Source organism: Penicillium longicatenatum (assembly GCF_028827895.1).
Source record: "Penicillium longicatenatum strain IBT 33135 chromosome Unknown contig_2_segment0_segment0, whole genome shotgun sequence".
NCBI classification, from domain to species: domain Eukaryota; kingdom Fungi; phylum Ascomycota; class Eurotiomycetes; order Eurotiales; family Aspergillaceae; genus Penicillium; species Penicillium longicatenatum.
The window spans coordinates 5,504,108-5,523,694 of record NW_026643120.1 but is presented as its reverse complement, the minus strand read 5'-3'; the positions used below and the strand labels follow the sequence as shown (position 1 = coordinate 5,523,694).

Below are 19,587 nucleotides of genomic sequence, written 5' to 3'. Positions count from 1 at the left end.
AGGCTAGATAACCCGATTGTTCTTTCGAAAACTGAACTACCGTTTTGGTTTGAACATAGGTAAATATACTATCTGGGCAAGGCTTGAAAACAGAGAAAGCTCAGGCTGACCAATTAAGAACAAGATCAAAGATATCATAGTTCCTCCAGCTCTTCCCATTTGGAATTTTATATCCCACTGGCTTCGTCATGAGAACTGGAATATGCTGCTCACTCAGGCCTCCATGTGATCGCAATGGGTGGTCTTTCAATTGTGAAAGATCATGATCTGCTTTTTTGCTCCCCATCACAGCATGAGACTTGGAAATTACAACGATGTCAGCCTCCCGATCAAAAGGCATTTCGTATTTCTCAGCTGCATCTTCTCGGTTCAGAGCCTCTTCGATCTCAGGGAGCGATTGGCAAAAGGAAAGCATGGATTGAAGCTTCGAGATATCCTTCAAATAGACACGCACGAACGACCCAAGTGCACCATGGTGCCGCACAAAGGGATCTGTGATAGGGCAAATAACCCGACTAGCGTCGGGACCGAAATTTGCGTTGAGAGCTTCTTCAAGAAAAATCACATTTGGTTCACCCGACTCATTCGACTTTTGGTTCATCCCGTGATCGCCAGTGACGCCAACGACCGGTGCCAACTCAATCAGTTTCTGTAAACGTGCGTCAATCGCACCCATGAACTCATCCGCGTCCTTGCTTCCAGGGGCATGCTTGTGCTGGATGTAATCCGAAAGAGTCAGATACAAAAAGTCGGACCTCTCTTCCTGCAGGAGCTTGATTCCGGCATCCAACACGAACAATGATAACTCTCCGGAGTATTGGCTTGGAGCCGGCTGCCCGAGCCACTTTTCAACATCTTCGATTCCATTCTCTTCAAGAGTGCAGTCTGCGGCGCGCTCGGCAGAAAAGCAGATTGCACCTTTCAGGCCATGCCCGAGGATTTTGCGCAGTTTGTCCTTTGCGGTGATGGCCCCAATCCGTACACCTCTCTGGAACATCTGTTCGAGCAGGGTAGAGCCTCGTAATAGTGAGTCATCCGTGATCATCTTTACCTCGCCGGTTTCGCGATCGAGGAAGAAATTTCCTGCAATTCCGTGGCATGATGGCGGCGCGCCGGTGATAATGGACACATTGTTGGGATTTGTGAATGAGGGCATGCAGCTTTTGGCTGCGGCATGGAACCCATTTTCCACAATGCTCTTGAATGTAGGAAGAAGGCCTCTCTTGAATCCAGAATCCAGATACTCTGGGTCGAATCCATCGATACAGACAACAACCGTTGGCTGGGTTGGGATGTGATATTCCCTGGAATGGAGGGTGAACTTCGACCGTGATTCTAGGGATGATTAGTCCTTGACTCTGGGTTTGCTCTATAACACTCACCGAGTAGGCACTGGAATGCAATATCCTCGTAGGCTTCGAGGGGAGATACTATACAATCCGGATCTTTGGCCAAGTCATCCCAGCGCCGGACTGCGAGTTTAGCTTGCAGCCATGGATCTTTCTGTGCCTCAAGGACTTCCGCCTCGGTGAATCCTCCACCCTAGTATGAATCAGCCAATATTTAGCAAACATGTAATGTGCCTTCATACTTGAAAACGTAAGGTTCGTTTGCTAGTCTCACTCAATCCGTCATGGTAAGTCTTGTCGGTGGCAACAAGATACCGCTTGGCCATGACATGTGCCCCGACTAACTTGCACACTCTCTCACTGAATCCAATCTGGCGCAGATAAGTCTCGCCCAGGACCTCATGGCTCATGCGGCCGACATACTGACCGTCCGGAGTGATCATCTTGTCCATTTTCTCTGCGGCGGGAATGAAACGCCCGACATCGTGTAACAATGCAGCAAGAATAACCTCCGGATCGTTGGTGTATGCCGTCGATTTAGTTGCAAGATAAGCACATTGAAGTGAGTGCTCTAGCTGTGTCACTCGCTCTCCAAGGTAAACGCCTTGCCCTTGAGCATGAAGGAAAGCGAAGAGAATCTTGATTGTGGCTCGGGTATGCTCTTCAACAGATCTCAGAGTCCCTGAAGCTTGAGGAATCGACATCTTGAGATTCATTTTGACGCTTCTCAGCTTTGTAGACGTAATATTCTGGTTATTCAACTTTAGTTGTGATGTCTGAGTGACCCGACCATTGAAAGCCTTCTAATAGCAAATGGCCAGAGATCATGGCAAGAAGTCCGTAGTTCGCTATGTTTGAGAATGCACGTGCAAATAGAGATGATATGATTCATCGGCCCCTCACCTCGACATGTTGAATCTCAACGAATGGAGGGCGGCTTACTCGTCGGTGCGAAGCCCGGTGGTCTGTGCGGTGCGGTAGGAACGCCTATGCTTCTATGCAGAGTGGAGACAATCCGAACCAAAAGAGGCAGTTATGGCTAGAGGAGCTTGCGAAACAGGGGATTGGCTCATTTGAGCAGTCGTGCGATTGTGCTTGGTAATTAGCTCACTTGATCATTATATATAAAGTCTTCCCCCAATCACCGTACTTCTCCGTCTCTCAAGTCGACGTTCTTTGACATTTCGACCCCCATAAGATTCCACATGAATGCCCTCACTCCAGAGCAAGTGGCCTCGTACCACAAAAACGGTTATCTTCTTTTGCGTGTCAATGAGCATCAGCTTGTCGATCCGATCGCTTTGAAGCAGTGGACCGAGGACATCAAGGGCTGGCCTCGCGTCAAGGGCAAATGGATGCCTTATGACGAGATCAACATTAAAGGCGAACGACAACTCATGCGTACTGAGCGTTTTGTCGACTTCCACCCACAGTTTAAAGAGTTGGTTTGCGGCGAGAAACTCGGCGAGATTCTCAAGGCCGTCTCCGGTGATGTCAGTACTGGGAAGAAACTCCGTGTTGTGGTCAAGCTTCTAACGTCATATAGGATATGCTCCTCTTCAAAGACAAAATCAACTACAAGCAGCCTTTCGGCAATGGCTTCCAAGCACACCTCGATGCACCGGCTTACGACCATATCGGTCGCATCGAGCACGTGACAGCTAATGTCGCCATTGATGCTGCCACCCTTGCTAATGGATGTCTGGAGGTGGTCCCTGGTTCACACAAGATGGATGTAGAGTTCGAAAGCCATGGTCGAATCAAACAGTCATGGGAAGCTGCCCATGAGTGGATCACCATTCCGCTGGATCCTGGTGACATGCTGATCTTCGGCTCGCATCTTGCGCATCGCTCGGCAGAGAATAAAACCAGTGAGAGCCGTTCTAGTCTGTATGCCACTTTCCATTCGAAGAAGGATGGCTTGGACTTGCGAGAAAGGTACTATAAGCATCGAATGGAGAATTTCCCTCCAGAGCATGGTGAGTTTTTTGAACCAGTATCGTTATTTGGGGTAACTTTCACTGATGCAATCTCAGAGCGCGTGGAAGGCAAAGATTATTCGGCTGGTTATCGCACTTATGGGTTTGCTGCACCGTTTACTCGTGCGAGCCAAATCGCTTCTGATGCTCCTGCTGCCGCTGCTATTCCTGTCGTGTCTCAGCAGTCGTAATTGACAAGCTCGAGATCGAGGAGAGTCGCCTGGGAGTGGTCGTTTGTACTTTCTTACTTAGGATGTTATTTCTGAAAATCCATCGGATGCGATATTTTTCACCTTCAGAAACAGCTAAGATCAGACGGCAGGCACATCGCCTTCGTTCAATGTCTTTATTTACTGCTTTTTGCTTCAACGTATCCCCGATACATGCCATCTATTGAGCGTGGTGGTCTTTCAGGCGCAAGGATTGTGCCACATGTCAGTCAGTCAAAGGACTGAGGTGACATATGTCACCTCTTGGTCTACCATAGGCCAGTAGCCTTAAAATTCAGAGCCTAATTCTCCCAGATGCCTTTGCTCTGTGTAACAATTTAACCTTAAATTGATGTTAATCGTAACCTCACGTCTTTCCTTCCCATTTGAGTCATTTCCAAAGTATCACCAGAGTGACCTTGACTCTACTATGTACAAAAACAAATACATCTTGACATCATCAAGAATATCCCAACATATCCGACATGACAGACATCGCCTTTGACCAAAATAGAGACCAGATAATGTACTCTTAATTTTCAAAGGTTGGTATAACAACATCTCCCACCATGATCGTCCGGCGATCTGGCGGGTCCGAACCAAAGGCCTCGGCCTCTTGATTTGGAAGAGCGGCATATTGACCAAAGTTCACTTTGCCATCCACATTCCTGGTTTTCGCGAGAGTCGAAAACGGCTCGTCACGTCTCTGTCCAGTGAACTGATCGATGCACACCATCTGGCAGCGCTGGCATGCCTCCAACACATCCATGCGAAGCTGATCTGGTCCAATGCGCAGAGAAGACCAGTGGTCCTCAATAAATGGTTGCTCTGCATCACCCATTTGAACAAGCCGTTCGGCGACGACAATGTTCCCACGGAATACATCGGCGGAAACGGCTTTGCTTGCACCTGATTTGCCTGCTGCTTTGATGAGTTCATTCACGCGATTGACTGATGAACGCGAGACCACCAAGATAGGCATCTCATTGGATAGTAGAAGAGGGCTCCGTCCATTATCACGGGCTGGTGGTGGAAGGTCAGGTGGGAAAGAGCCCGGCATAAGGAGCTTGCGGAATTTGTTCCTCCATGTGCTGGACATACGCGTCGGTCGGGAGAACCGGTCCGCCGTTTGGCTGGGAAATCGAGCCAGTGTGCATGGGACACCAAGGAAATCGGAGAAAAATGCCGATACTACTGGTGAGGCGTAGGCATGTAGAGAAACCTGATCGCCGCATACCATGGACCGTTTTGTAGTATTTGGGCAGAGAGAAGTAGATATGAGAGTTGTATCCTCCCATCCAAGAGAGATCTCGAGACTTACAGAGTCGGTCATGACACCGCAGGTAATGCGGAGGACACCACGTTCGAGATCAATTGATGGCCTAATCAGTGCCATGCGTGGGTATCTTTTCTGGTTTAGCGCTGCACCCGTTCCTTGGTGGATGAGGCACCACTCTCGATCCCATGCTAGCCCCTCTCTCTTCACTTCCCATCGTTTGCCTTCAGGGATCTTGAAGGCGCCACAACTTTTGATTGGGAACACCGAAAGGCTTTCGATGTAAAAGTGGCGGCCGACGGAATCATTCTCAGTGGCCGGGTCCACGGAAACAACAGGGGGCGCATTCTCCACATAAAACTCCGCAATGAAATCAACAAAAGAGTCAATGTCTTTCATATTTGTCATTGCACCTATGCTCACTCGTAAAACTCCGGTGGGCCGACCACCTAGGATGTCGTTATCATCACCGCAGCGCAACCCTGTCGTATAATGACGACGCAGTTCCGTGCCCGTCCATCCAAGCGAAGAGGCCGTACCGCCAGGATTGCAAACCGAGCCAGTCCTTATTTGAATATTCTGTACAGTAGCCAATTTTTCCACCTCTGTCTTGGGGATCCACTCGCCCTGGCTGTTCCTTAAATTGAACGCCAGAATTGGGCCCTGGGTGAGGGGACAATCATACGTGGACGAGCTAGGCTGATATATTTGGCAAACATGCGTTTCGTTCCAATGTGATAGGATGGACAGGCGGTCGTAGAGGCGTTTGGCCAAAAATGCAGTATGGGAGGAGATATTTGCCATCGACCCATACAAACGTTCATGGGTATCCATGGCAGCATCTAGAGCAATGATATTGTGGAATGGAAGGGTGCCATCCTCGAGGCGCTCGTGGAGGGAAGTCTCCTTCTTGGCATGCCATTGGGCACCAGCGGCTACAACCATGTCAACGGTGCCTCCGCCGAAGTACTTTCGTCTTTCAAAAACACGGGCGGCGCTCTTCCGAACTATCAAGGCACCCAAGTCTGGAAATCCAAAGATCTTGTAAAAGCTCAGCGCCGTGAAGTCCGGGGCCGCAGAGCTCAAGTCCAATGGCGCGGTAGATAACAGCGAGGCTGCATCAAGTAATGTAAATACATTTCCTCCATTGACGGCGGCGGCCGAACGGATCTCCTTGCACCATCGAAGTGGAAGGCGGCGGCCGTTCAGATTCGATTGCGCGGGGTAGGCAAAAAGTTTGGGGGCTTTTGTCTCGGATGTGGCCAATTCTGAAATCCAAGCATCTACCTTGTCATCTCCTTGCAGGCACTGGTGACCGAGATCCGCAACTTCTCGCACGCCGACCAAACTAGTGTGGGCATCAACATGGTAGCCATACCAGAAACCCCGATGGTCGGAGTCTCGGATCGAGTCCGTCACAAGCTTAATGGCTGCAGTCGCATTTGCAACGAAGACCAGATCATACTCTTCTGGGTCTGCGTTGAAGAAGCGGAGAACTCGGAGTCGAATATCGTCTGTCCGCTGGGTGGAAAGTTGCGACGATAGTGACATGGAATGGGGATTGCCAAAAAGATTTGAAGTCATGTCTCGGGAAAAAGCCTCGATCGTGGACTTCGCATAAATTGTTGTGCCAGCATGGTCCAAATAGGTCGTTTCTACAAAAGGTAGTGGCAATTAGTATGGTATTTCATTCAGTCGGTGAAAGTGGCGTACCATTTAGTAGTGGATATTCTTGTTCCCGGATGGTATCCACGTCCGCAGAGTAGCCTTGACAATAGACCGTCTGGGGCGGGTTTGGTGGGTGAGTTGCCATCTTCGCCGGTGAGAGATGGACTTTATGCCAGGTGCTGCCATTTAAAAGGGATCGAACGTGCCCGCGGGGTGCACGAGGCTTAACGGTGTAAGCGGACGACTTTCTGCGACCCATCCGCATGTATGATGCAGGAACCCCACTTGGAGATCACTGCGAACCAAACTATATATACCTGGACAATGTAAGCCTAGGAACGGCCCCCAGTTAGTTTCCAACTTCATCAACATTTTCGACAGTTATAAATAATAATAGAATATGCCAGAAATAGACTGCATCTTTGTATAACCACCGAGGGTAAGATAAGACTGCTTCGAAGGGGGAACAGATAAGACGGAAAACCAACTATACGGACCTTAGGATAGTATGGGGGAGACGGGGAGTTCCGATGAGGGGGATTGGCCGCTTGTAGATCACTTGGAACTGAGCAGGAGTTCATCAGAGAACTGTGAAGATAATGCACAGGGCACTCCATTGTTCTTATAGCGTGGAGATGCACCTGGGCACTAGTGCTGGGATCGCAAAACCAATTGAACTCGCTCGCTCGATCGACAACCCATGAACGCCCCACGGCATTGCCACTGCGAATGTACAGTAGACGAGATCATGTGACGATGGACCCCATGGCGGGGAACCGCGCGGTGGAAAACTGTCATGACCGGGAACGTCCATGCACGGCTCAAACATGCGGGCACATCTTGTCAGGCTGAGAGGGGGCCGTGGGGCGCCATTGTGGTGGATGCCAGGTGGGTACGCAGTGGGCTCCGCCGGTCAGATTCAACAGGCAAACTAGATGGCGCAGTTCGAGTACAATGCTCCCGAGTTCTCGAGCCAACCAGAGACCGGAATTGCTCATATGCAAAAGTATATCACCCTACATAACTAGTCTGTGACCAAGGATCACGGCCGTGACAGAATGGTCAACGTACTTGTAGTTCCCATTGACCACACGAGCTGGTGGCGGCCTGGGACAATCTGGTTGTGGCCTATAAGTCGTCAGCTTACCCGCCCAGCTCAGGGTCGATATGCAGTTCAGGCTAGCCTAAGAATATAGTCCTGTGATTGGGGCCATTGACAGGCATCGAGCCGTGTGGCCCCATCCGAGGTCATCCACAACAATGGCATTGTGTGCAGGGTAAAACAGAATCCCATGTGGAAAGAGGTGTCTAGTCACGAACTATTGATCGTGATGGTGGGGCATTACAAACGCCAGGATTCAGATAGCGCTGTTTTGACGGAGTATTTGGGGGCCGTCTGGCCGTCTCTTGCAGATCCTTGGACTAATATCTGCCTGGCCTATACCTGGCCCGGTATGTCGGTAATAGACTACTGTGCATGGTGCGCAGGTATTGCTTTTCCCTCGAATCCTGCCGCAAGAAAAAACTGGTTTTAGTATGAACTGCGAACCTAGATTCAGCTACCATTACCTCGGGATCAACAAAATATGGAAAGCCTCGTTTAACCGGGAATGGGTGCCTTCTCATTACGTTGCACTGTCGAGACCCACGAGTTCCAAGCTTCCAAGATTGTTGGAAACCCATTGCCAATTTTGGTGTGAACTATGATGTAGATTTTCCCAGCTGGGTTATGCACATGGAAGCGAGACAGCCTTGACAGCGGCTGTTCGGGTAAGTTCAAGCGCTGCGCTCACGCATAATATAGTACAAGTGTGATAAAAATGGCGCAAAACCAAAAGATATAACTCCCATCCCAAACCCCTGCAATGTTCACACAGACACAGACGCTTCTGCCAACCTGTAGAAGAACACGGCAAGGCGACATTGAAATAAATGGGTAACAGGATGACTCCAAAGTAGACAAGAAATTATGAGAATTGTTTTCAGCCCAAATATCCGTTTTACCGCTTGGGCCACTGGCGCCAGCCACGACCATGACCTCTCTGTGGAAAGGCGTTAGTTTCCATATGATAAGCACCGCCACGAGATTACTTACCTGCTTCCACAAACGGATCATCTCCGGCATCTCCACCATCGCCTTGCGACGATCCTCGAGTCTGGCCTCCATAGTGCGCTCCCACTTGTGACCCTTGACCTTCTGGCCAATACCAGTACCCTTGATACGCAGACCACGCTCAGCCAAACGTGCAGCTTTGTATTCTGTCGATTTGATACCAGGAGGGAGTAGTTGCTCCACGTTGTATTTCGCAGCCATTTTTACAAGGTCGGCCTGTTGTCGTAGCCCGTATCGGGGACCGAGCCACTTGCCGGTACGGAAGATCTTTTGGGGCAAGAACGGGTTGCGAGCTTCGGGGTTATTGTACAGGAGAGCCTTTGCAGGAGAGAAGGCCTCGGGATCAGGCTTGTGAGCACCCTTGACATCACGGTCGGGGGTGTACGGTGATGGAAGGGTTTGTTCGGAAGCTTCGCCCTCCGGGGGAGTTAATCGGGGTGCAACGAGCGCGGAGTAAATCTGAGGAGGATAGCGGGCGAAGAAGTTGCGGAGGCGGATTGGCAGATTGCCCACGGTACCCACGTTTACCGACATGGTGGGCAGTTGAATTAGGATGGTGTTGATGTTTAAAAATGATTAAAAGTTGAGATCGCGAAATCCCGAGAGTTGCAGCCTGAAGGCCTTTGTGCCTCAGGCATTAGTATTTCCTAATTCGTCCATTGTTCTGCTTTTTCATCGCTCTGGTTTCAGCCCCCTCGGCCTCCCGTTACCAACACTCTCCATTGTTATCAACACCCGTGATTTATTCATATTCCTGGCATATATTTGTGCACTCTGAGCCGCTTGTCTTGCGCGCGTCATCTTGTGCGCGTAATTTTCACTACGCATATCACTTGAGGCCCACCATGGCAGACTATCACTTTGGAGGTTCGGAGGAGGAGAATGCGGAACTACGAAAGCTCGAAGCGGAGTTGGTGAGCATCCCAGCGCGTCGCGTGCCCCGCGCAAATCATTTCATTATTTAGGCATTTGCTAAATCCATTCCTAGGTCGACGATCCCGATAACTTCGAAACTTGGGAGAAGCTCGTGCGCGGCGCAGAGGCTCTCGAGGGTGGCATCAACCGTAACTCTAATCCCCAAGCCATTACCACCGCACGTCATGCCTACGATCGCTTCCTCGCCAAGTTTCCGCTCCTCTTCGGATACTGGAAGAAGTATGCAGATATGGAGTTCTCTATCACGGGCACAGAAGCTGCAGAGATGGTGCGTGAGATCGTCTTCTATTTCCCGTGTTCCTGTCAAGAATGGAGTCTACATCAATTCCATGAAAACGAATACTCATTTCGTCGGATATCGCTAACTGGTCGTTAGGTCTATGAAAGAGGTATTGCTAGTATTTCTCCATCGGTTGATCTATGGACCAACTATTGCGGCTTCAAGGCCGAGACTTCACATGATGCCGACATTATTCGAGAGTAAGTACAACGAAGCTATTTTCCTTCCCTTTCCCTGTAACCGTTATCAATGCAGCTCGCGATCGCTTGGGACTTGATGTGGTGTGAAGCATGACTATGTGCTGGATAAGCAATTCTCTTGATGATGGGTGAGACACTGTCGCCTGACCATCCGGACTCAAGTGGTGTTTACTTCTCACCCATGGCTTCATTCAGGCTGCTTTCCTTCTCTTGACCTCGAGACATGATCTTTTCTTTCCTTTGCCCGGATACCAAAACCAAAGGACAAGTGTTCTCGAAGCACTTAATGCCTCCCCCATTACTCACCCATCGTTGATTTTGGATCTGTCACCACAACGGCAGAGATGACCATGATGTTTGCCACACATTTCTTCCTATCCCCTCCCATTAGACCCCCCACCCCCATGTTAAGAGGATCTAATATGCTGACCTGGAAACCTAAACAGTCTTTTCGAGCGTGGCGCCAGCAGTGTAGGCCTAGACTTCCTGGCGCATCCCTTCTGGGATAAGTACATTGAGTTTGAGGAGCGCGTGGAGGCTCAAGACAAGATCTTTGCCATTCTTAGCCGTGTTATTCATATCCCAATGCACCAGTACGCACGATACTTCGAACGCTATCGCCAACTAGCACAAAATCGTCCTCTGGCAGAACTCGCATCCGCAGAAGTGATGTCTCAGTTCCGTTCTGAGCTGGAGGCTGCTTCATCTCAGGTTCCGCCAGGAGCCAAGGCTGAGGCTGAGATCGAGCGTGATCTGCGGTTACGCGTTGATAACTACCACCTCGAGGTCTTCTCGAAGACTCAGACAGAGACAACCAAGCGATGGACCTATGAAGCCGAGATCAAGCGGCCTTACTTCCACGTGACAGAATTGGACGAGGGCCAGTTGACCAACTGGAAAAAGTACCTCGATTTCGAGGAATCAGAAGGCTCCTATCCTCGCATTCAATTCTTGTATGAGCGCTGTCTGGTTACCTGTGCTCACTATGAGGAGTTTTGGCTTCGCTATGCCCGCTGGATGACCGCTCAGTCTGGCAAGGAAGAGGAAGCTCGGATTATTTACCAACGTGCTAGTTGTCTTTACGTTCCAATTGCGAACCCTGCTATTCGTTTGCAGTATGCCTACTTCGAGGAAATGTCGGGTCGCATTGATGTCGCCAAGGATATCCATTATGCTATCCTTTTCTGCCTCCCTAGTCATGTTGAGACCATCATCTCTCTGGCCAACATGTCCCGCCGGCATGGTGACCTGAATGCTGCCATCGAAGTCTACAAGACCCAGTTAGATTCTCCTGAGGTCGAGATGGCTACTAAGGCTGCTCTTGTTGCCGAATGGGCCCGCCTTTTGTGGAAGATCAAGGGCGCCCCCGATGATGCCCGCAAGGTGTTCCAAGAAAACCAGCAGTACTACCTTGACAGCCGTCCTTTCTGGACAAGTTATCTTATGTTTGAGATTGATCAGCCTACTAGCGCTACAACCGAATCGGTCCAATACGAGCGCATCAAGAAGGTCATCTCTGATGTTCGGTCTAAGAGTACATTGCTTCCGGAGGTCGTTAGGGAACTAGTTGAGATCTACATGGCATACCTTCTGGAGCGAGGCACCCAAGACATCGCTAAGGAGTATATGACCCTAGATCGTGAGGTGCATGGACCACCATCGGTGGCTGCTGCCCGAACTGGTGGTACTGTTGTTGTTCCACCTACCCCTGCTGATGGACAACCCACTCCTGTCCCCATGCCTCAACCTACCCCTGAACAGGCGATTGCGGCACAAGACCCAGCATATGCATACTACCAGCAGACTCCCGTCAACGCTCAACCTGTTGCCTAATCCATCTGACATGTTTATTTATGACTCGTTGCGGAGGCTTTAATCCCCTGCTTCTCTTTTCCCATGGTTTCTCATTGATACCTAATCTACCAGGGTGGGTGACTTTCCTTTCACTTAGCATCACGTTTTTGCCGAACTGGCATTTTTTTCTTTCACGATTCCGTTCTAGGTTTCTTAGCGATTTCTGATTCGCCGAAAGGGCTTTGTGCAGCTTAGCTCTTGCTTCCAATGAATCTGTGTCCCATATCTCTGAGCGGAAATGCGTAAATAATACACTCAAATCGGCTGCTCCCAATCATGCCGCGCAATCTAGTAGCTTCGCGCCTATACATATTGTTTGACGTATTTTCAGTGCAAAAGCTCGTCCAAATGTGTAAGCGTTATGCTAGTAGTATGATAGTCACGGTTGCTAGAGTATTATTGTAACCTCATGGTCCATCTGTGGAACTGCACATGTGGTACGTTTAGTTCACCGTATAAATTCGATATGCGCCATCTTGAGATTCGACCGGATCTTTCACATATCACTTTGCGCTCACAACCGCGCCACGATGGACGACATCGAGATGAATGGCTCAAACGAGGCTCCTAGAGCTCCTCCAGCTCCTCCACCAGATCCAATTGAGCGCCCTCCCTCGCCACCACCACCACCTCCGGAGGATTCAGGTGCTCCTCCGCCGCCGCCAGATGCTGCAGCCCCTCCACCTCCTCCAGATGACAGACCACCTGCGCCACCTATTGAAACGACCAAAAAGAAGCAGGGGTGGGGATCTAAACGGCCAGCTCCGGCTCCATTAAGCGTGGAAGATCTTATTCGCAAGAAAAAGGAAGCAGAAGCTGCGGCTGCAAAGGTACTGTCTTATCTTAAAGCAAAGTTTCGCACCTTGATCTTTCGGACCTGTCTCTAACTTAACTTATTCTATTTAGCCGAAATTCTTATCCAAAGCGCAGCGCGAGAAACTGGCGCTAGAAAAGCGGGCGAAGGAGGTAGAGGCTGAGCGGCAGGCCAAGGCGCAAGCGAATGGGGCTGATCGAACTGGGTCTTCATCCCGGACACCATCGATCATATCAGAAGAAACGGGCAGTGATTACAGGAACTCGAATGGTAGGGTACCAACAGGACCACGCGCAATGCGTGGGGATGCCCCATCAGGACCAGCTGCTATGCGGGGCCGCAATCACGACATGGACCCTCCTCCGCCTCCACCAAAGGGAGGGAAGAAGTCTCAGGGTGAAAAAACTCTTACAAAGAAGAATGAAGCCGAGACAGAGGCAGAATTAATCAAGAAGCGATACATGGGAGCAGAACAAGCCTCAAGCTTCTCAGCGCAAAAGAAACGCAAGCGCACTACAGACAAAAAGTTCAATTTCGAATGGAATGCCGAGGAGGATACCAGTGGCGACTACAACCCATTGTATCAACACCGACAGGAAGCAAATTTCTTTGGACGAGGCCGCTTGGCTGGATTTGGGGACGATGTTGCAGACAGTTTGACGCGCAAATACGCGCAAGCAATCCAAAGTCGGGATCAAGAAGCGGGCGACATGCGCGCGAAGGAAATGCTGGACATGGAGCGCCGTCGTCGTGAGGAGAGCACACGACACCAGTTGGACAAACACTGGAGTGAGAAGGAGCTGAGCCACATGCGTGAGCGTGACTGGCGTATCTTCAAGGAAGATTTCAACATCGCCACAAGGGGTGGCAGTGTACCCAATCCGATGCGCTCATGGAAGGAGAGCCAGCTTCCTCCGCGCTTGCTAGAACTTATCGATCGTGTTGGTTACAAGGAGCCCACTGCTATCCAGCGGGCTGCTGTTCCAATCGCAATGCAGTCGCGTGATCTCATCGGTGTTGCCGTGACGGGTTCCGGTAAGACTGCTGCATTCTTGCTGCCACTTCTTGTCTATATCTCGGAACTACCTCGCCTTGATGAGAATGAGTGGCGCAAGAACGATGGGCCCTATGCTATTGTTTTAGCTCCTACTCGTGAATTGGCCCAGCAGATTGAGATTGAAGCCAAAAAGTTTACACAACCTCTTGGTTTTAATGTCGTTAGTATTGTTGGTGGTCATTCACTCGAGGAGCAAGCCTACAGTCTACGCGATGGTGCGGAAATCATCATCGCTACTCCGGGTCGTCTGGTCGATTGTATTGAGCGACGAATGTTGGTCCTTAGCCAGTGCTGCTATGTCATTATGGATGAAGCAGATCGCATGATCGATCTAGGCTTTGAGGAGCCCGTTAACAAGATCCTCGACGCTTTGCCCGTCACCAACGAAAAACCCGACACTGAAGAAGCCGAAAATCCGCAAACTATGAGCCAGCATCTTGGAGGCCGTGACAGATACCGCCAGACTATGATGTACACCGCTACCATGCCAGCGGCCGTCGAGCGTATTGCTCGGAAATATTTGCGGCGTCCTGCCATCATCACTATTGGTGGTGTTGGTGAGGCCGTTGACACAGTTGAGCAACGCGTCGAAATGGTTCCTGGCGAAGACAAGCGGAAGAAACGTCTTGGCGAGATTCTCACGTCTGGCGAATTCCGGGCTCCTATCATCGTTTTCGTCAACATCAAACGAAACTGTGATGCCATCGCCCGAGAAATTAAGCAGATGGGCTTCTCTTCGGTTACTTTACACGGTTCCAAAACACAAGACCAGCGTGAAGCTGCCCTTGCCTCCGTCCGCAGCGGTGCCACGGAAGTATTAGTCGCAACTGACCTTGCTGGACGTGGTATTGATGTCCCGGATGTTTCCCTCGTCGTCAACTTCAACATGGCCACATCGATCGAAAGTTATACTCACAGAATTGGTCGTACCGGACGTGCAGGAAAGAGTGGTGTCGCCATCACGTTCCTTGGTAACGAAGATAGCGACGTTATGTATGTCTTCCTTTCTTTATTCTTCGTGGTATGCATAAAATCGATACTAACCAGTCTATTAGGTACGACCTTAAGCAGATGCTCATCAAGTCACCCATTTCCCGCGTTCCCGAAGAACTACGTAAGCACGAGGCTGCGCAGTCCAGGCCCAATCGCGGCCCCGGAAAGAAGATCGAGGATAGTTCAGGGTTTGGTGGCAAGGGCGGCTGGGCTTAATGGCCCCGAAGTAAATCCTTACTGCAACACGGACTTTTCAGTTATGAAACAAATGAATATGAGGTCAAGAAGCCGATATTCTAGAAATGTAGGGAAGCTACCTGACCTAGAAAAACCTGAAAGGAGCGTCACGGTCATTGCCCTCTTTCGCCAATTTTTTTGTACTTTTATTAAATGGATACCACTTTTATATCTTCGTGAAATTAGGTAAAGGGTTAGTTTGCAGAGGATATATTCATGATGTGTATACGAGACACCGATTTAACTCATGAGGAGAATGCCTTCGAATCTTCAGTCTCACATCCTTGTCGCCTTGCCAGGTGGTGTCGAACCCCAAACGGACTATCTCCACTTCTGTTGACTACTTGCAGTCTCTCGCCACTAGAACGTAAGGATATGAGTAAAGTATAGTTCTGTTAGACTTGAACATTTTATGTCATTTTTGATTAGCCCTATCTCCTTCATCATGGGCAGGTAGGTGCCTAGGCAGCTATCTGATACCTTAAGCGAGAATCCTGTATTCATCGCTATATTTTGTATGCCGAAGACCAACCTCTGCATTAGTCCCCAGGTCAAATTCATCGTAACCAGGCCCTAGGAGTGTGCAGAAAGCCTAATTTGCAATATTAGCTTAACGGTAATTTTTACCTCTCAGATCCTGGAATCCTGCGGCTTCAAGATCATTCTCAATAAGTCCAGGAAGGGCAATATGATGTAATGAAACCTCCTTGTTACTTTTCTTGATCTCTTCCGCAGACGGGGAGTCCAGGTGCCCCGCAGGATCTGATTCACGGCCTGGCTGAGGAACGATGCATTCTCAGTGTATGTGATAAAACCGGCTGCGACGGAGATGTAGAAGATCCCGGGGTAGTCCTGGTCGTAGAAGCGGAGGTAGAGGGGACGCTCTGCGTCTGCTGCAGCCAAAGAGTCGTATTCGCCTGCTTCGCAACCTTCTGGCAAATAGGATGAATCAGTTGACCATCCAGTTGCTGCAACGAACATTTTCGGTTTTAGGACTGTGCCGTTGGTGAGGGTCACACTGTCGCCATCGATGAGTTTGATGCTGCAGCCGTTGTGGATTTTGAACTGGCCGTTTTTGTATGCAGGAACGAGGTGTGAACGAAGAATGTAGCCGACTTTGGCGGATGCGCCCTCATCTGCAAGTTGTTAATAGGAGCGAATATTTGATGGAGATGCAAGAATGACTTACGGAATGGAGGTCGCCATTCCGGTACTCCTTGGATCAGAGCCCAAATAAAGTGGATGAAGTATAGGATGGAGTCCACGACAAAGATTGGTAGAATTCGATATAAGACTCGGCACAAATGCAGGTCAGTCCATCCGAACCTCCATAGTGATGGCCACCACATGTCAGGAGCACCCCTATAGATTATTAGCTCAACACGCGAGAAGTTCATGCATTGTCGCTCGCGTACCAGTGGGGAGAACGTGCAACTACGTGCACATTTGTTGCATTCTGGGTGAGACAGGCTTGCTGGATAATATCCATAGCCGAGGGACCTGCGCCAACAATCAATACATCCGAGGTAGGAATCTCCTTGGCCTCACGAATGTTGTTGTTGTGTATGATAGGGAACGTGGCTGTTTCCTGGCCCGGGAATTTGGGCATATAAGGAAACATATTGTGTCCACTAAGACAAGTTAGTCAATAGTCCAACGGTAACTGAGATGGTATTTTCATACGTGCAGACAAGAACACTGCGCGTGTAAATGGTCCGAGAGACGGATTTCTCCAACCCCTCCACCATGGGACGAAGGTCAACCTTGTGCAGCATCGGCTTGATCATTTCGACGTGAGTTATATCGTGCTGCCATAGCACATGTTGCTTGAGGTGGAATTCTTCAAAGTATGCTTCACAGAACTCCGCAACTTGGTCTCTCGATGCTCGCCTCTGGGGCTCTCGTCGAGGAAACTTGACCCCATGACATTCATATTCCACGACCAAATCCTGAAGAGTTGAATATTCCGGAATATGACCGGTCCAGATACCACCTGGAACTGCCTGACGCTCTACAGCGAGGACCGATAACGGCGGATCATCTCTGAGCAGGTTCCGGAGAGACACCATGCCTGGAAGCTGTTAGCCGCGGGAACCATATTTTGGGATTCTCGGTATGAAAGACTTGCTCACCCGAAGGACCAGCACCAATGATGAGAGCATCAATGGGATTGTCTACCGAAGTACCAGCATCACCTGCAACCACCTTGTCGACGGTGGTGGGAAGTGGTATTTTCATGGTGGTTGGGCCTGCGGGGTTGGACAGTTCAACTTCACTTCGGAAAGCCAGAGAGCCAATTCAATATTTATAAAGCCCTGAAGGTATGTGCGACTCTCGGATTTAACGATGCACTTCGCATTCGCATAGAAGAACGCCAAGTGGTGGTCCACCCCACCCAACAAAAGTACTTGCAGGCTTTCCCACTTCGGTTATGTATGCGACCTTCCCTTGCAAGAATGGCGCGACGCTAACGCCGCAAGTGTCGAATCAAGGTTTGGGGAAGTTAATTGCGGGAACTCCTGCCGATAAGCCTTAACTTCAGGGGGTCAAGGGCGTCTTCAAGACCCATCCGTGGCTGTCCCTTGTCATTCACATTCATCATGAGGGAGATAGGTGGGTTATGAGGAATTCCTCTTTCCATGCGTGGTAGCGTCGGGGAGCTGACATGGTTTTAGTCCCGATCAAGGACGATGCGACCGTATTGGCGGCGCTGGGTCACAAAGAAGAGCTGAATCGCCAATTCACGCCCTTTTCCATGGCCGCTAATGCCATCATTACTGCCAGTGCTTGGGTAAGGCCCCCTAAACTTCCCCGCGATCTTGTTCTTCATCCCTTGAAAGTCGCGTGGAAACTAACTCGTGCCCAGACGGCGATCATCGGAACGTTCATTACCTCGATCTATAATGGCGGTGCGGCAGGAATGATCTACGCTTGGTATGATCTGCCCCCGGACGAAAGTGCAACTATGTGCTAATGGAATACCAGGATCGTGGATAACTTCTTCTTCCTCTTCATCGCGTTGTCCATGGCCGAGTTGACCTCGGCTATGCCAACTGCTGCGGGGGTTTACCACTGGTCGGCAGCATTAGCTGGTCCCAAATACTCGCGACCGGTTGGTTTCCTGACCGGATACTTCAATATGCTTGGATGGACCCTCGGATTGGCTTCCTTATATTCGGTCGCCGGTCTCGAGGTGACGGGCTTGTATCAGCTCTACCATCCCGAGTACATCAGTCAGCCATGGCATGTGTTCGTGGTGTTTGTCGTTCTGAACTGGTCCTTTGCGGCATTCATTCAATTTGGCAACAAGATCTTACCATATTATACTAAGTTTGGATGTATGGCATCAATGTGCTCCCTGCGCGAAAGAACTATGCTAACGCAGACACAGTATTCGTCAATGTCGGCGCCTGGTTCACTATCATTGTCTGTCTCGCGGTCCTTCCAAAATCGCATTCTACTAGTTCCTTCGTATGGACTGAATATACAAACTCTACAGGCTGGCCAACGGGCATGAGCTTCATTCTTGGACTGGTTGCTCCAGCTTTCTCAATCGGTACGATTGATAGCTCCACGCATATGGCAGAAGAAGTGCCGAACCCATCAAAGAACATTGCCAAGACGGTGATGATCCAATGGTTTGGTTCTTTCGCAATGTAAGATACTCTTCTCCTTCAATTGTGATCCTACTAATACTCGAGAAGGGGTTTCTGCCTCCTGATCGCCCTCTTCTATGCAGCCGGCGATCTGGACACCATCATGACTGCCTCCGAAGATAATTTCCCCGTCGCAGGTATCATGAAAATCGCGTTCGCTGACACAAGGTCTGCATTCGCGTGCGGTCTTGTGATCTTCCTCGCTGCTATTCCTGGATGCATTGGAGCCCAGATTGCGACCGTGCGATGTGTGTGGGCATTCGCCCGCGACGGCGCTCTGCCATTCTCTGATTTCTTCTCCAAGATTGATGAGCAGAATGTGATGCCAGCAAGAGCCAATATCTTAATTAGTAAGTCTTAATTTGAAATTGCACCAGGTGCTATCAGCGCTAACATTCTTCTCTTTTTTCTCTAGCGTTGATCAGCACTGCGTTGGGAGCTCTTTACGTTGCCTCGACAGTGGCGTTCAATGCCCTCGTTGCTTCGTACGCAGTCATGTCCTCGACTTCCTATGGTATCGCTATTGCCGTCCATTTCTTTACTGGGCGCAAGAGAGCTGCACCAGGCTGGTTCTACCTCGGTGATGGAATCGTGGGCTATGCCGTGAATGCGGTCGCTCTCATCTACATCTTTGTCTCAAATGTCTTTTTCTGCTTGCCATATGACCGTCCACCCGTCACGGCGACCGATATGAACTACACATCGCTTGTATCTTATGGCATGGCGATCCTGGTCGTCATTTGGTGGTTTATTGGAGGCAGCAGGATCTACAAAGGACCGAAATTGTCCTCGGAAACATACGAGGTTTTGGAAAGGCTGGCAGATTCTGGAACGACTGTTGAAAATGTTCAGGTGCAACCAAGAGAAAAAGCTGACGCTTGATATAGACAAGGATGAAAGATTCTATCGCACGTTCGCTCACATAGTGGATATAGAAATAAGAAATGATCGAATATAAGATCGCAT

The 19,587-nt window shown here is 49.9% G+C and overlaps 8 protein-coding genes across 8 annotated transcripts; 4 read left to right on the top strand and 4 right to left on the bottom strand.

Moving 5' to 3' along the window:
- Positions 1-100: 100 nt before the first annotated feature.
- Positions 101-2,065, bottom strand: N7484_004566 (uncharacterized protein; the record flags this gene model as incomplete). The annotated part of the gene is made up of 3 exons (XM_057114986.1): positions 101-1,335; positions 1,383-1,542; positions 1,592-2,065. 3 exons carry the CDS (start codon positions 2,063-2,065, stop codon positions 101-103), a joined length of 1,869 nt encoding a protein of 622 aa, XP_056975126.1.
- Positions 2,066-2,554: 489 nt separating this feature from the next.
- On the top strand, positions 2,555-3,519 carry N7484_004565 (phytanoyl-CoA dioxygenase family protein; the record flags this gene model as incomplete). Its single annotated transcript, XM_057114985.1, has 3 exons — positions 2,555-2,842; positions 2,896-3,328; positions 3,386-3,519. The coding sequence occupies 3 exons, from the start codon at positions 2,555-2,557 to the stop codon at positions 3,517-3,519; spliced, it is 855 nt and encodes a 284-aa protein (XP_056975125.1).
- A 550-nt stretch (positions 3,520-4,069) lies between these two features.
- hxB (putative molybdenum cofactor sulfurase protein (HxB)) lies at positions 4,070-6,626 on the bottom strand (the record flags this gene model as incomplete). Its single annotated transcript, XM_057114984.1, has 2 exons — positions 4,070-6,468; positions 6,527-6,626. 2 exons carry the CDS (start codon positions 6,624-6,626, stop codon positions 4,070-4,072), a joined length of 2,499 nt encoding a protein of 832 aa, XP_056975124.1.
- Positions 6,627-8,481: 1,855 nt separating this feature from the next.
- Positions 8,482-9,128, bottom strand: N7484_004563 (mitochondrial 54S ribosomal protein mL59; the record flags this gene model as incomplete). The annotated part of the gene is made up of 2 exons (XM_057114983.1): positions 8,482-8,523; positions 8,577-9,128. 2 exons carry the CDS (start codon positions 9,126-9,128, stop codon positions 8,482-8,484), a joined length of 594 nt encoding a protein of 197 aa, XP_056975123.1.
- Positions 9,129-9,439: 311 nt separating this feature from the next.
- Positions 9,440-11,843, top strand: N7484_004562 (putative mRNA splicing protein (Prp39); the record flags this gene model as incomplete). Its single annotated transcript, XM_057114982.1, has 4 exons — positions 9,440-9,508; positions 9,583-9,798; positions 9,907-10,010; positions 10,457-11,843. 4 exons carry the CDS (start codon positions 9,440-9,442, stop codon positions 11,841-11,843), a joined length of 1,776 nt encoding a protein of 591 aa, XP_056975122.1.
- A 551-nt stretch (positions 11,844-12,394) lies between these two features.
- Positions 12,395-14,944, top strand: prp28 (mRNA splicing protein PRP28; the record flags this gene model as incomplete). Its single annotated transcript, XM_057114981.1, has 3 exons — positions 12,395-12,694; positions 12,771-14,728; positions 14,791-14,944. The coding sequence occupies 3 exons, from the start codon at positions 12,395-12,397 to the stop codon at positions 14,942-14,944; spliced, it is 2,412 nt and encodes an 803-aa protein (XP_056975121.1).
- Positions 14,945-15,595: 651 nt separating this feature from the next.
- N7484_004560 (uncharacterized protein) lies at positions 15,596-17,203 on the bottom strand (the record flags this gene model as incomplete). The annotated part of the gene is made up of 5 exons (XM_057114980.1): positions 15,596-16,101; positions 16,155-16,327; positions 16,381-16,596; positions 16,649-17,036; positions 17,098-17,203. 5 exons carry the CDS (start codon positions 17,201-17,203, stop codon positions 15,596-15,598), a joined length of 1,389 nt encoding a protein of 462 aa, XP_056975120.1.
- Positions 17,204-17,565: 362 nt separating this feature from the next.
- On the top strand, positions 17,566-19,503 carry N7484_004559 (uncharacterized protein; the record flags this gene model as incomplete). Its single annotated transcript, XM_057114979.1, has 6 exons — positions 17,566-17,578; positions 17,641-17,899; positions 17,951-18,303; positions 18,357-18,621; positions 18,670-18,971; positions 19,037-19,503. The coding sequence occupies 6 exons, from the start codon at positions 17,566-17,568 to the stop codon at positions 19,501-19,503; spliced, it is 1,659 nt and encodes a 552-aa protein (XP_056975119.1).
- Positions 19,504-19,587: the final 84 nt, after the last annotated feature.